The following is a 17,056-nucleotide window of genomic DNA, read 5'->3' on the forward strand; positions in this document are numbered from 1 at the left end:
ACTTTTACAGTATGAAGCTGAAGTATGGAGTTACCAGGAACATTTTTCTCTTTAGCTTAGCCCAAATACACCCATTTTTGTAAAGCAGAAATAAATATTAAAAAAAAAAAAAAAAACTGGGGTGAGCAACTTCCTATACCCTTTGTATGGCACATGATCGCATAACATATCAAATTTCGCTTGGTAGTGTAATAAAACGTAAATGCTTTCACCATTGTATAATTCTTTTTTGATATTCAGTAAATATCTGGTTAATTATAAACTTTCAATCTACATTTCAGAACAGGAAATCGACGAAGCAGCATTTAATTCATTAACTGATGAACTAATTACTCAGTTAATTCCCAAAATTGTGACACGTGCAAAATTCTTAGCAAAATTTAAGGAATTTGTAGAAACAAACACAGTTGAAATTTATGATGTGCTAGATGACGGTTCTCTCTCATTTGCTTCACCATCAGTGTCAACGCCAGATGATCAGTGTCAGTTCGATCTGAAACTACAGAAAGCAGTTGTTCCATGCCAGCACCTACTAAAAGAGGAACTGATACGATGCTAAAACGAGAAACAAATTTCTCTACAGAGTCTCGGAGTCCGAAACTCTTCAAGCTGACAGATTTTGTAAGTGTTCTGCCTTTAGTCACCTGAATCTCAATCGATACAGTGATACTTATGGTGCAAATATGAACTGTGCAAATGTGATTCATTATCAGTCGAAATGTAAAAGATTTTGGCGTTCACTTTTTAATCTGGTGACAGCCTGCGTGATATTTATTCCATCTTTGTTACTGCAAGTAACTTTTCTCGGGATATCAATCACGTGATGTGCTCGTTGTCCAAAGTTTCGAGAACAGACGTTGTTCTCATCATCAGGGTCAGTATCATGAGAACAATGTCTGTTCTCGAGACTTTGCACAACGAACACATCACCTGGCTGATATCCCGAGAAAATTTATTTGTATCACGATACCAGGAAAGCATCAGATGCATTGAAAGAGTTTTTGTAACGTCCCACGGTTATGCCGTTTAGACTAAAGTAAACAGATGATTAATGAAAGTGAACGATCGCAAATTTTTTTGTGCTCTCACCGGGAGTTGAATCCAGGACCACATACATCAATGATACACCCGTTATCCACTAGAGTAGCTGGGAAGGCAAGGAGATTGGTATTCAGTTATATTTTCGGATATTTCAATTTAAGCGAAATGACACCACGATATGCAGGATCTTTAAAATTGTAAAGGAACAGGAGGAAAAGGTGCAAACCTTAAAGGTACTATCCCAGTATTTATTAACTACAAGTGAAAATACCCGGATTCGATCTCATATAAAATTTGATCTAGGTAAACAGCATAAATAAAATCTTCAATTGCTCATGGAATCGTAAAAAATGTGAAGTTGCTAAATTCTCAATTCATAGCAATAGTGATCGAAAAGTCGAACACTTCTGCTTAGTGACAGCATAATGTTTATAAGATATGTGCAGGGTTCGTAGTTTTCTTCGCATATGTTGCACGAATATAAATACTTCCTACGCTTATGCCATGGGTACTAACTAGAAGAATAATTCTTTTTATCGGACCTACTGTTTATAGTGGGTTCTGAACGGCTGTAGTGCGTTCAAGACATCCCCACCGGAAATTGATCTCGCTACACGCAAACCACAGTTCAAAACTTGTCCGAAGCAAAGATACGTGACCTTGTGAACATAGTAATCATGTTTGAAGTGAAAACACCAATGCTGCTGTGAACTCCTCGTAAATTAATTTCCTTAATTTATAGAACAAACAGACTTAAATGTATTGGGGGACATTGTATATTTGAAGCAAAATTGTGTTTCTTTGAATATTAATCACTAATAACTTGTGGAAGAAAACGTGAAAAGCAGAAATTCTCAGTTTGATTTCTAGGCGTAATTATTATTAATTTATTTATTTATATAGTTATTTATTATTAAATATGGTTATCCTTCAACAGAAGCTAATCAGCTATTAATTTATACAGAAATGCAAAATTGAAATTCTATTTTAGTGATTTCGATTAAATGATCTTGAATGACGTAATCGTACATGTAATGCTGCTTGTTTTTTCCTCAGAATCTTGAGACTTTTCTAAAACAGAGCTTAACAGGCAGGAAAGTTTGCAATGAATACCTTCAAAACAACAAATTGTCTGCTATTACTAGGAAGCAGTTAGTTACAATATTAATTGGTCATTTTATGGAAATGAGTGAAACTCTTTGCAATGAAATATTTCAACATTTGGCATTACAGATAACTGAGTTGTTTCCAACGGAATATCAGGTATGCATATAACTAACGTCTCAGTTATTATATAAACACTTTATTCACACAACTTTCAATCTATGTTACTGCTGGACATTTGAATAGCATAACTTCGACCTTTTAATGTGGGAGAATGGGTTTGACGAGAACTTGGAGAACATTGAAGCAAATAAGGTGGGGAAGCAAATAAGCTGACTTTATAGGGTAAATTTTATGCTGAAAATCGTAAGTTGTGCTTTGTAATGTTACCAGTCTATGTGACAATGAGACAAAAATAGTTTATCTATTCCACCCCACCCCCAATATATATATATATATATGCCAGAATATCCCATGCAGAATGGAGGGTTTGTTTATAGAAAACGTATGCTATACTAAAAGTGGAACATCACATAGAAGAGTATAAATATGATAAATTATTCTGTAATTGTCTGAAATATTTTTTATACATAATTTCATTTATTAAGTTTATAATTCTAAATCTTACAGTAACAATGTCTTTTTTAGGAAGTGTATTATATTCCACCGAAGTCACAAGGTCCAAATCAGAAGATTTCAAAAGGAAAACTCGTTGACAAATATAGAAATACACGCAAGTCGTTAAGAAAGTTTGGCGTTGTTGCAAAGTCACGTGCTGGTCCGTCAAGAGAAAAGCGTGACACTGGAACTTCTACACTAGATGGTAATGTTTAAAATGTAATCTAGTAAATGATTTATTCATCTCTGATCATACTTTTAAAAATGAAAGGAAATCTTTGAGTTTTACGTCCCACATTTATGCCAGGTAGACTAAAGGAGATGATGATGATAATGATGATAAGAAATGAATAAAGGGGAAAGGAACGGGAGAATCCCGACAAATCCACACACACGGTGTCACTTAGCGTGATTTGGGATCAAACAAAGTATCTCACACGTCAGAGGTGAACGCTCTACCACTGAACCACCGAGGCCCTGATCATACTTTAAGAACTGCCAATGATTTACTTATTTTGTGCCAGGGTTTGCAAGAACCATGTTTTAAAAAATGGTTTAGTTAGTTTTTTTTTTTTTTTTTTTTTTTTTTTTCCTGCTAATTGAACGTATGGAACACACATTAATATAAGTCGATACTAACCTGAAAGTGTTCCTGTAAGATTAAAACGTGGTTCTTCAATGTTCATATGTATTTCTGGCCAAAATATCGAGTGCCTTTTATCAGGATGGCTCAAAACTTAAAGTGTATGTGCGTTCAAGCTCAGTTCAAGCTGAGCATTTCAATAGTATAAGGTAATAATAAGACTGTGTAGATATTGTTACTGTTTACAACAAAAAACTACAATCGAGAAATTTTTCACCTACTCTTCAGTTAAGCAACCAACTAATCTATTAAGGATTAAATAGTGCACTATATTCATCGATACTTAGTTTCTATGTGTTTCTATTTACAAGACTGAACAAGTCCAAATTTTGTATGCTTGATCTTCAAATCTTTCATTACAAGAGTTACTTTGTTGATAAGAAATCATAAGTAGCATTTATTACTAAATATTTTTGCGACTTTCTTCGTCGTAGATAGTCATTATACTTATGTAGTACCACTGTTACGTTATACCATTGAAGTACTAAGCTAGAACATGTAATTTACATCAGTTCTACATATTTGAAGAATTAAACCATTCTGATGAAAGGCATTCGATATTTGTGCCGGAAATATAGATTACCATTTGAAGGCAAATTTCAAGTTCAGCTTCACAGGAACAGTTCCAGGACAGTTTTTTTGTAAATATATTTCTTTCTTACTTTCTTTATTATATATTACATATGGATATAAATACTTGTACAGAAGACTTATGAAAATATAGAATCATTTTAACTGATATTTGAAAAAATATAGGAATTTATTTATTGAGTTTTTAATGTAATACAGATCTGTTTGGTAAGTTTATTCTTCTCTTTCAGAATGTGGCATAGATATTGAAAACAGCTTAGCGTGGCTAAAGCATAGTGTCGAGCCCTGGCAGGAAGTACTTGATCACTGGAAGAAAACGTTGAAAGTTCGATGCAAGCAAGAGGGCAAAACTGTTCATGAAATAATTTCAACTTGGCCAGCATTGAAGCAGCCTTTGGAATATACATTGGTAAGTTTCATTTAATTAACCTGCATTCTGTTTTACTACTAAGAACTGTGTTGTTACTGAATAGGACATAATTTACAAGCATTGAATTATTCTTTGGGGCTGAGAACACTCATACAAAATCTTTTGCTTACGTCCAGAAGTTGATTTTTTCATAACGTACTTTTTAGAACAGAAATTTCCTTTAAAATTGTGTCGCGTTTGACAAGAAAATAGTAAAAGCCTTCAGGATAAAGTCATACTGAATATTGAAATGACATATACTAGTGTATGTATTTGTATGTGTGAGCTAATAGACCTTAGTTGTCATAAAACCATAATAAAAATATATATAAATGGTGGACAAATGAATTACTTCCTTGTCTTTTTATGTAATATCTGTTCATGAATGTTGAGATACCTTGAAGCAGGTCTGAACTGCCTGTGGGTTCGTGGTTATAGGTTCGATGCCCGGTAGGTGTATAATTTTATAAAAGTAATTCAGATTCAACTACAAACTGTAGATTCCCTCCTGTGTAGCTCCGGTGATGAAAGATGGTAGAGACAATCAATGAATCTTGAAAGTTTTTGCAGTTTCCTTTTCAAAACGTGAATATTTTTCATTGTATTCAGATTGCATATTAAAAGAACTAAAACATGTCTAATAATCTTTTTTGCTGGTTCTTTGTAACATATCCATTCACATGCATGGAACACAAAGTGGGAAAGTATTAAGTTCAGTTTATTAGCAACTTGATCTTCCTTTGAGCAACTAGGTGAAAAGCTCAATCGCAAGTCTGAAAACAAATACTCTAAACCTAAAATTATTGTTTCCATTTTTAAGACGCATATGATTACGTGGCCATACATTAGGAACACGTGCACTGCGTTTATCTTGCAATGGAAAGGAACGTAGTCATATTCAGTCAGGGGCGGATCCAGAGGGGGGCGATCGGGGCGATCGCCCCCCCCACAAGAGGAAACTTTCTTATTTTATATATAAATAAACCCATCCATAACAAGTTTGGAGCTCTTAAAAGTAGCAGTATTACCGCCGACCGCCCCCCCCCTCAGAAGTCCGTCCTGGATCCGCCCCTGTATTCAGTAAGATAAAAATTGAGAACTGAGTTCTTACAACACGATGTCACTTGTTTATGAGAGCGAGGTCTCAGAAGGACAATACTTACATGACTGATAAACAATCTTTCTTGTGATTGCGTAGTAACCAAGCATATACGTACAGCAATAGAAACTTTGACGGTGATTTTTTTTAATGCATGAAGTACTTTTCGATTCAATAAGCCTTTTTCTTTTACTTAGTAGATGGCAAATAGTAGTTTTATTATCTGATAAACGCTAACAATATTGTGGAATTTTCTTCACTTTGCCCTTTGACGAATTAATATGAAACCCTAGCAGACTTATTTCAGCAAGTAGAACCTTGGCTTTACATTCGGAAGGTTCCGGGCTCAAATCCGGTCATCGTGACTGAAATTTCCCTGGATTTTTCCTCAGTCATTCCAGCAAATACCGGGATGGTACCTGTAATATTAAGTCCAGATCAATACTTTCCCCATCCTTGCCTAATCTATCCGAGTAAATAGACCTTTGTTTACATTAACCTATATAACCCAAAACCATCATAACACGACGAAAGCCCGTGATGCCACAACCTCAATATGGGTCTAACTGGCAATTATCGTCAATGTAACATCTTCTTGAACTACGTTTCTGGCTTTTGTGGTCTCCTTATTTAAGCTACCAGTAAGTCAATTTCCTCAAGATGTTGGACAACACCAGGGGCAAGCAGGTTGAATTTGAACCCAAGTCCAAGTCCGTAAAAGTACACGCTGTAACTAGTAGTTTGTATTGAAATTGTTACAGTTAAGAAATTTCATTTATGCACGTAAAGGAAGTTGTGATTCTTATAACAAACAGACAAAATACTGACTGAAAGGTAAAATAACAAATGGTAAGGAACACATGTTCGTGGAACTCATCACTGAGTTTATGTAAAAATTAATGAGATAATGTTATCAATGTAAATGTTTTAATACAATGGAATTCCATTTCCAGATTGATCAAGATTTCAAAGACTTATATCCTGATCATACATCCTTGTTCGTGAAATGGGATTCTGTCAGTAAAAAATTGGAAAAACTAATGAAGAAACGGCTACATGACGCTCCAGCAGTCGAACTTTTAAGTCTGTTAGACACAGAAAGTGTTACAGAAGGTAATATTATTTTCGTGTTCTTTCATTCTTCCTTTGTTTCTGTTTCATTAACTTGAAATTGTAATTACTTGTATGAATGAAGTAGATTTTTCTATCTGAATCCAGTTTTATTGCAACAAGTATGTTGTAATGATCATATTAATAATTATACATTGATTGTAAGTAGTAGACACTATACGTAGAATATATACTTAGTTGTTCAGTATTGATTCAAAAAGTAGGTCTCATTTCTCCAGATAAGCCTCTATTCAAACCGGAAGTGATATGAATCAGTCTTTTAGGGTTTCAACATTGATAGTTATAAATCAAACATGGTTATTAATAGCTAGAAACTGTTTCCCTGATTCGATTTAGCGTCTCAAGTAAAGTAAACACATTAACCGGTGTTTCTGTACAAAAACCGAAAATGGTAAAGCTATACTACTACTTCCGATAAAATATTGACATCCATACAGCATCCGAATTTTTTTTCCTACTGAAACCGGGAGAAGTAAAAACTAGTACTTATTGTAGTTTCAATTTTGATTCCTAATAATTATAACGGATAGCAGAAATCTGTTTTCCTTATAGACTCAGCGCACGAAGAACAGATTCTCTCTTTCTCCCTGTATTGGAACCGAAAGTTATGTGTCTACTACTTCCGGTTTTGTTATTAAATTGGCATAGTTTTTAAGTCTACCATAGTTTCAACTGTAAAACGAAACTCACTCATTTATATTGAGTTACTAATGATTAAAGATATAATTTTCATAACACTGCAAAATAGTTCACTACTAAAAACAAAATGACTTTCATTCATATAGTTCTTTCTTATCCATCACAAACATTGCAGATTTGTTTCAAACCATTAAGCATTAAAATTAATATAGAAAATAAAGGAATTGATTCACAGAGCTGTAATGGGTGGGGCATTTGCCACTGCAAACTACTGTCAAACGTCCGGTAGTCATTTTCATCGAAATAGTATATAATTTTTAAGATTTTTTATGGAAGATATAATAATGCAGGAGTCCGCGTATAAAAAAACAATTTCGGTAAAAATATTTTTTATTTTATATTATATTGTATATTTTTCATTTTTATTTTTAGATACCAGATCCAGTGTACTACTTTTATTGCTTGGTACCCTGTGTAGGTCAACATCACATATAAAAACATCGAAGAAAATTTGGAAGCCAACTGTGAAATAGTCTCAGGACAGTTTCTTCTGTCATGTTAATGTAAGTAAAGTATATTTTATTCTGTTGATTGATCATGGTCAGCCAGATCAGGTGTCAACTACGTATGTTTTGTTAAGAAAATAAAGTTACGTCTTTTTATGGATCTGGCATGGGCATGAATAATATGAGAATTAGATCTGTTAAATCAATATTTCGGTGGAGAGAGGCAATGAATATCTTAAGAGGGACAGAAGCGGGGTCGCACTTGCTATTAGCCAACTAGGCCCATGCCTGGAGTGCAAAATTTAAAAACTATTGAGATAAACTCTCACATTTCATTTCAAACTCTTTATAAACTTCTGATTGACATTATATTTCATACAGAAACATAACTTAGTTTATTGTTAATTTCAAATAACGTGAAGACGAGAGAGAAAGAGAGAAATAAGGTGAAATTTTTAAGTTATACGTCCCGCGGTTATGCTGGTTAGGCTAAAGGAGACGGTGATGATGAGAAATGAATGAAATGGTGGAATGAAGAAAGTGGGAGGAAAGGGGAGAACCTCAAGAAAACCCACGAGCACGATATTTGTGCACCACAAAGTCTACACGGCGTGAGCTAGGATCGAACCAGGGACCCTAACCACCGGAAGTGAACGCTTTACCACTGAGCCACCGCGCCTCCGAGAGAGAGAAGTAGATTATTATCCATTGCTCGCTATCCAATTGTATCGGGCGTGGACGAAAGGTTCAGTTTCCTAGAATACGTAACACAGTTCGTAGTCCGACTGGGATTTTGGGGTATGTTTGGAGATCACACAGCGAAGGTTCAACAACTTGTCCATTAATAGAGTTGGTCTTCTTCCCTTATCTCCGATCATTAAGTTCGGAGGACTGTAGCGTAAACTAAAGCCATTTGTGCCTTTCAAAGTGGTGTGAAACTGTTCTCGCCAATAATTCTCCCCCCCCCCCCCCCACACACACTCTTCAAAGACACACGTTGGAAAGAAAATTAAGGTTGCGCCAAGAACCCTGTTTTCGGATCGTGAAGCTGAGCTACGACGTTTCATTACATGTGAACAAATACGAACTCGATACATTTATTTAATAATAACTAAACAGTGGCCGCGGTGGCTCAGTGATAGACCGTTCACGTCTGGTGCATGAGGTCCCGGGTTCAAACCTTGCTCCCACCAAGTGAACTTTGTGGTGAACAAACACCGTGAGCGTGGGTTTCCTCGAGGTTCTCCAGTTTCCTTCCACTTTCTTCATTACACCATTTCATTCATTTCTCATCACAGTCTCCTTAAGCCTAGCCGGCATAACTGTGGGGCATAAAACTCAAAAATTTCATTTCATTTTAATAACAAAAATCACTTACTGAGCATAAATGTAATCTATTCTATATTCTCTGTTGGTAAATGCTAGTGACGAAGTTCTTAAGTCTATTTGAGGACAAGTTGTCGAGTTTTCGTAATTTAGTAGCTTCTGTCCTTGTTTGAACGTATCGTTTTTGCAGTCAGATATAAATAGCTTTTGAAAACCTTTGCAGCTTTTAAAGCATTTAAGAGCTTTTAAAACCTTTGCAGTATTAGGGTTACTTACCAGTTTTTTTAGCTTCAAAATAACATATATTTATAGTCGCAAACTGCATATGTCATTGTAAATGTACAATAAATAATGCTTCAGACTATTGAGGAAGCAGAAGTGTCTTTGTTCTTATATGTAAGAAAAATTATTTAAGTATGTAACATGATCTCTCTGATTTCAACAGGTAATGGGTGATGTTCAACCTTTCATGGAAACGAGAGGCAAGAAGTTATCGATGTTGGGTTTAACATGCCAACCCTCAGTAATTGTTGTAGGCTCTTCTTTAAAAGACATTCAAGTAACATACGTCATAATTAGGCTCCGGATTCTTAGGTTCGAACCTATTTTATTCCTGTACAGTGAATGCAAAAAATTCGTGGTTTCTTTACACTTCAAGTTCCTATAAGTAGAACTATATTAGTTTTATAGGACCTAAAATGTCCTAATTGGGGGGTTAGGACATAAAAAATCCTAAATTAGCTTTTAGAACCTATAACGTCCTAAATGATTCTTTATAGTTATTTTTAACTTGAAAAATACTTTCAAACACGTAGTCAACCAGTTTTCAACAATGCAATAACAAGGTTTCCTTCACACAGCATGTTTCTTTGTAATTTGCGGCTGCGATTGTGAATAAGCGGGGCAGCAAGTTTATTTTTAGCAACAACAGGTGCGCGGTAATTCGATAGACAGTTCAAGCTGATGGCGTTGACCTCTTCTCCCTGTCAGCAATGGACATTGTGTCAGTGTTCTAACATTGTAAGAAAGGAGAAGCACGTGTGTTTATTGGGATAGCATTTGGATCATATCAAATTTGTACGAGTTTTGAAGATTGGAGTTGAAAAGAAAACATCATGCCGAAACAAAAATCATCCAAAAGTGCTCTAATTCGAGAATGGATAATATCGGACAACAACTTCACAACTGATGGCAAAGTCATCTTTTGCCAAGCATGTGACAAGCAGGTGAGTTTAATAAATTATTATTTTAAGAATTTTATTTTTTAATGTTTTTAAACAATTAGGATTATTCATATATAGCTAGGAAGCACATTTTACAATGAGAATTTTAAACAACAAAGGAAAGAGATTTAAGAAAAATGGGCCTTGGCGAGTTATTTTTGTTGATAGAGTGTAGGTTTGGCATTCGGGAAGTCGTGTGTTTCCGTCACCGACCATCCTATCTACGTTTTCCTTTCCCCCCAGTCATACCAGGCAAATGAAGGAATGGTACCTCCTCTTGAGTTTAAATAGGCCTACTTAAAGGTACCATTCCAGTGTTTGTCTGGTGACTGTGGACGAGATCAAACGGAGTACATCCCGAATGTGAATGCAGCACTCTACCAAGTGAGTTATGGCTCCCCCCCTTCATGTGATGCTATTCGACTAACCACCTAATTTTAGTTGATCTAAGCATATTCTTTCTTCCTACAAAATTACTAAAAAAAAGAGCAGGAAATGAAAATAGCGTAATATAATTTTAATTTATTTTCATTGGTTGCTCAGAAAAGATAAAGGATACATTCAAAACGTGTTCAACGAATCATTTGTATCCTTCCCCCACCCCCTCACTAAAAAGTTTAAAAACTCGTCTTTTTTCCATCATAATTTTACGTATCACTGTAGATTATTTATGTTTTTGTACAGTTTTCCTCGTATTCTTGTCCTCTCATGGGATTGTTTCAACAGACAGAAAGAGAAATAAGGTCTATATGAAAATGAAGATGAAAATGAAGTATTTTTTTAAACTAAAGTCTTTAAAAGAAATGAGAACCCATAATACCAGATATGTAAAATGTCCATCGAAACATATTTGTCCCTTTTTCTTAATCTTTTCACCTGTAACATGTTTTTCTGATAACAAATTTAAGATGTTTCCTCACTTTTTATTTTTATACAACAGCAGAGTACCTGTTTAATGTCTATCAGGTGCCTGCGGACAAGCGATCTCACGTGCAACAACATCAGAAATCAGCCACTCATAAAGCAAATGTAGAAAGGAGAGAGAAGAAAGAGCAGAAAAACAAGCAACCGTTCCTAGGTTTTAAGTCCGGAGAAGACGAACCTAATTTTAAATTAGAACTTTGTAAAGCCCTCACTTCAGTCAACATTCCGTTTTCATCACTTCAAAATCTAATTTTTAAAGAGTTTCTGGAAAATTTTTGCATGCAGAAAGTTCCCGATGAATCAACTCTTCGAAAAAATTATTTGCCCTTGCTGTATGAAAAGACAATTGAAGAAATTCGACAGGACATTGGTGACAACCTCATATGGCTAAGTGTGGATGAAACAACGGATAGCTGCGGCAGATACATTGCAAGTGTAATATTGGGAAAACTTGACTGTGAAGAGCCGGGACTCCCTCATGTTATTCTATGTAAGGAACTGCCCAAAACAAACCATTTGACGTTGGCCATCGCTGTTAAGGAAGCTTTACAATTGCTTTGCCCAACTGAAGAGAAAGGTAGACTGAGATTGTTCGTTACAGTCAGAGCAGCGTATATGTTGAAAATGGGTGAATGTTTTCCATCCTCGCATGTTGTACGTCACCGGTTTAGCACACTGACTCCATCGTGTAGCAGAAATCATTCGAGAATTACACCCAATCGTCAACGACATAATTTCATCTGTAAAGAAGGTTTTCTTGAAAGCTCCTAACAGAGTGGCTACCTTCAAGGATATGCTTCCAAACACCACTGCCAGCACAGCCCGTTGTGTCCCGTTGGGGAACGTGGCTCTCAGCAGCACTGTACTATGCAGATAATTTTGAAAGCATTGTTCAGGTCATCGATTCGCTCGACGAGATTGAAGCCGCTTCAATCACGTCTGCAAAAAATGCACTGAAGTCACAGTTTGCTGTACAACAACTAAGTTACATTAAAGCCAACTTTTCTCATCTGCCTCAAGCCATCACTGAATTGGAGAAGAAGTCTCTTCCACTAACAGAAGTTCTTCAAATTCTTCAAGAAGTGAAAGAGAAAAAAGTACCTGGGGAAGTTGGAACAAAATTTGAGGACAAGTTGGAGGCAGTTTTGAAACGCAGTCCTGATTTCACACAGATACAACTAGTGGGCCAAATTCTTTGTGGAGACAATGTCCAAGAAAATTTGCTATGGAATCCCGAGGAATTAGCCAGTATGAAATATGCGCCTCTTACATCGTGTAATGTGGAATGCAGTTTTTCTGCATTCGAGAGATTTTGTCAGACGAGAGGAAAAAGTTCACAACAGAAAATCTTGCCAAATATTTTGTTGTTCAGTGCCATTACAGAGAGAGAAGTGACCACTTTTTGCGCTATAGAAAACATGAAAAGTGCCAGAAAAACAATATTTTAACATTCGTATTTCCTCAGTGTATCGTTAGAAAAGTGAAGTTATATTTGTGGTGTTGTATAAAATTTCAAATATAAGAAAACTGACAAAAAAAAAAAAAAACTACCACTACTACTACTACTACTACTATAGTACGACAGGCCATACATATGTTAAACTATATTTCAGCTATCAAAAAAAGTCCAAGGTAAGAAGAGTTTTATTATTTTTATTACGCAGAAGACTGGTTAGCACAAAGCTTACTAAATTAAGGTTACCATTTAAGTATGAAATAGCCAACAAAGTGTTTAAAGTGTAGTAAAGAATGAGTCAGAAAAAACTTGGCCAGTAACTTTGACCAAAAAAGTAGGTAAAGAAATGAAAAGAAGAAAGGTCGTTTGCATATTTTAGTTGACTATAAAGTTTAAAAAAATAAACACACAAAATATATTATAAAGAACTAATTATGGAAAAATGCTCGTACATTACTCTTAATCCGCTTCATAAGAGTTCGCACATCTTCTTCTGTTATTTGATTGGCAGCTGCAGTCCACTTGCGACGAAAAGTTTTCAAGTCAGCCGCCTTCCCTTTTGATGTTTTCAATGTTCTTTTAATGTGGGCCCAATATTTTTCAATTGGCCTAAGTTCAGGGCAATTTGGTGAATTTGCCTCTCTTCGAACTGCGACGATACCCTTTTCTTTATAACAATCAGTGGCTGCTTTAGAGTAGTGAGAGGTAGCAAGATCTGGCCAAAAGAAAACAGAGTTACTGTATGACATCACAAATGGATACAAGCGTTTTTGTAAACACTCCTTCGTATAAATTTCGCCGTTAATTGTCCCTGTTGTGATGAACGCTTTGCTTTTTTTACCGCATGAACAAATAGCTTGCCAAATCAAATATTGTTTGGGATATTTGGATGCCTTCCGTTGTTTAAATTTATCCTGCAAATCTCCCCTCTTCAGTGCCACGTACTACTCCTTTCCGGGAATTTGACTGAAATCAGCGACACAATAGGTTTCGTCGTCCATAATGCAACATCCATATTGAGTAAGGTACTGATCATAGAGTTTTCTTGCTCTGGATTTTGCCGTCACTTTTTGCTTTTCGTCTCGGTTAGGTACCTTTTGGACTTTGAAAGATCGTAAACTTTTCCTTGCTTAAATCTGTGCACTGTAGATTGGGACGCTTTGACCACACCAGCAACTGCTCTTTCCGATAAATAAGGATTTTGACGCAGCAATGCAGTAACCCTTTTCTCCACCTTCGGTTGGCTAGTCCCCGGTTTTCTACCTGAGCCAGGTTTTCTTTCAACAGTTAAATCTTGTGCGTACTTTTTAATTACATTTTGCACAGTAGACCGAGGGTATTTTACGAGTTTGCTTAATTTATTTAAGGACATACCTGGATTTTCGAGGTATTTGTTCACAATTAGTTTTCGTTTTTCTAACTGACTCATCGTTCTTTACCACAGTATGCACACTTCACAACTGACAATCTATTCGTGAGTAAGATCGACAGTCTGCCCTTGCTTATGCACAGTGCTGCCAATGTTCATCTTATATACTAGAAAATATGGAGGGAGGAAAGTGGCCAGGTTTTTTCTGACTCATTCTTTAATATTCGGCTTTCACTAATATAACGCTAAAAATCCTAAACGGTGTTTTTAAAAACCTATAAAATTCTAAAATGCACTTTTTAAAATCCTAATTTGAATTTTTTGGGACCTAAAAATCCGAAGCCTAGTCATAATAGACAACACCTTTTGTGTTGAATTTGGGAACGTGTCAAACTTCCCGTAGCGTACAATTGTGAAACAAATGTAGCACTTTCTAATTTTACATTTGAATGAAGTAGATCATCGTTAACCGTTTCATTATCTCTATTTTCGGGTTACAAGTGGTTCTTCTGAAAACAATATTGAAGGAACATAATCATCGTTTATAGCATCACAAGATCTGCCTGCAACATTCGTTGAGTGTGCGTTGTTGGCAATTACGGAATGAGGAGCTGCTTTACATACAGCTACGTTAAATAACTTTCGTCTGCAATATAGATTTTTGTATTTCTTCCGAAAATGATCTCTAAGTGATTTGGCCCCTTGAAATTCGCGAAAACAACCTTCATCAATACATCTAAAGACTCCGTTGGAGGATATTCTGTGTTTGAGCTTTAAATGAAGGATAAGTGCTGCTACTAGCATAAAATTTGATTTGCAAATTGAACAAACAGGCATTGTTACAAACAACTACATATAATTCATTCAATTACGTATAACGCATGATACTGAAATAACATTTGTTTAGAAAAACGTGATCCAAGCAAGCATAAAATATCAGTAGTTATATCTGTTTCGACCACTATAGTTTAAGATATTTCACATCAGTTTAAAAAAACAAAACAAAAAAAAATCATGTCCAACAATAGTGTATGGTCTGTTTATCGTGAGAAATACTTATGTCATATACCGCTTTTTGCAGAAGAAGCCAAAGATGTTCCCCTTCCTTAGGGTATTCTGCGTTAAACACAAAAGTTTTAAAACATATGTCCACACCCTTGAGCACGGTGTCTAGCTCAGTTAAGAATAGTTTATAATTTATTTGAAAGATCTTCAATGCTGTTTGCTGGGAGTAAAATTATAACTTAAGTTTTCTCACAGTTTTTTTTTACCTTTTTTGTTATAAAGATTTATATTTGGCCTAAAAATGTTATTTTATTTTCACTAAACAGTTGATAAATGTTAATATCATTGTTTAATTTTGAAAAGATTTATATTTGGCCAAAAAATGTTACTTTATTTTCAGTAAACAGTTAGTATCGTTATGTAATTTTGAAAAGATTTATATTTGGCCTAAAATGCTATTTTATTTTCAGTCAACAGTTGATAAATGTTAATATCACTGTTTAATTTTGAATTTAATATTTTTGTTTAATTTTGAAGTCTGTATGACTCAGTTGCTATACTCAATTACGAGGGCTATCCAGAAAGTAGATTACGTTTTGGAATAAAAAATCAACAAAGTATAGGAAACAAATTTTATTATATACAGATGAAAGCCACACACAAATACTACTTTTCGACATAGTCACCATTCAAATTAAGGCATTTATCGTAGCGATGTACGAGCTTGGAAATTCCTTCGTCGAAAAATTCGGCCGCCTGCGACTTCAACCACTTCGTTACCTCTTCTTGCAGCTGTTCGTCGTCATCAAAATGCTGCATAGCCAGCCACTTCTTCATTGCTGGGAATAGGTGGAAGTCGCTCGGTGCCAGGTCGGGACTGTACGGCGGATGAGGAAACAACTCCCACTGAAAAGATTCAAGAACTTCACGCGTGACATTTGCCGTGTGGGGCCGGGCGTTGTCGTGAATCAACAAGATCTTAGAGCTCAACATTCCTCTGCGCTTGTTTTGAATTGCTCTTCTGAGGTTTTGCAGAGTTTGGCAATACCTTTGAGCGTTTATTGTAGTGCCTCTTTCCAGGAAGTCCACCAAAATCACACCTTTTCTGTCCCAAAAAACAGTCGCCATCATCTTCCTTGCCGACATTGTTTGCATGCATTTCTTGGGTTTTTGGGGAGAACCTGTGTGCCCCCACTGCATTGACTGCAATTTCGTTTCACAGTTCACGTGTTTCACCCATGTTTCGTCACCAGTAACGATGCAATCGAGTAAAGAGTCACCATCCTTATTGTAGGCGTCCAAAAAGTGCAACGCTGCAGCCATTCGCTGATTTTTGTGGTCCTCTGTCAAGATTTTTGGAATCCATCTTGCACAAAACTTGTGGTAACCAAGCTTTTCGCTGATGATTTCGTGCAACAAACTTCGCGAAATTTGTGGAAAACTCAAAGAAAGTTCCGTTATTGTGAACTTTCGATTTTCACGTACTTTAACATCGACTTTTTCGACAAGTTCGGCAGTCACTTTGCTGGGTCTCCCACTTCGATCTTCGTCGTGAACATTGGTTCGGCCATTTTTAAATCTTATGACCCACTGTCGCACTCCACCTTCAGTGATAATGTTGTCCCCATACACTTCACACAGCTGCCGATAGATTTCTATCGGTTTACAGTTTTTTGCTGTCAGAAACCTTATTACTGCACGCACCTCGCAGCTCGCGGGATTTTCAATTAACGCAGACATTTCAAACCGTCACAGTATCTTAACGGAGCACAGCACGAACCTCTCACTAGCACGGCTAGATGCCGACTGAGCTGCGCAACGTTCTGACCCCAAGATGGCCGCGTTAGCCCCGCCCCTAGCGGACACAGACGAAAACGTAATCTACTTTCTGGATAGCCCTCGTATAATAAAATTCTTGTGTAGAAAAGCATTGTATGTACATGCTTTATATCCTAAATTCGTTTTACTTTTC

The 17,056-nt window shown here is 36.0% G+C and overlaps 2 protein-coding genes across 2 annotated transcripts in view; one reads left to right on the plus strand and one right to left on the minus strand.

Annotated features, from left to right (window-relative positions):
* The window catches only part of LOC145672647 (phospholipid-transporting ATPase ABCA3-like), a 228,203-nt gene that overhangs the window by 73,129 nt on the left and 138,018 nt on the right, over positions 1-17,056 (minus strand). The gene's annotated exons all lie outside the window — the stretch shown is intronic.
* LOC145673322 (uncharacterized) lies at positions 520-7,808 on the plus strand. The gene is made up of 5 exons (XM_081742919.1): positions 520-621; positions 2,794-2,968; positions 4,228-4,406; positions 6,459-6,618; positions 7,708-7,808. Exons 1-5 carry the CDS (start codon positions 520-522, stop codon positions 7,806-7,808), a joined length of 717 nt encoding a protein of 238 aa, XP_081599045.1.

This window comes from Thermobia domestica, chromosome 16, assembly GCF_964235325.1.
Source record: "Thermobia domestica chromosome 16, izTheDome1.hap1.1, whole genome shotgun sequence".
In the NCBI taxonomy this organism is placed as follows: domain Eukaryota; kingdom Metazoa; phylum Arthropoda; class Insecta; order Zygentoma; family Lepismatidae; genus Thermobia; species Thermobia domestica.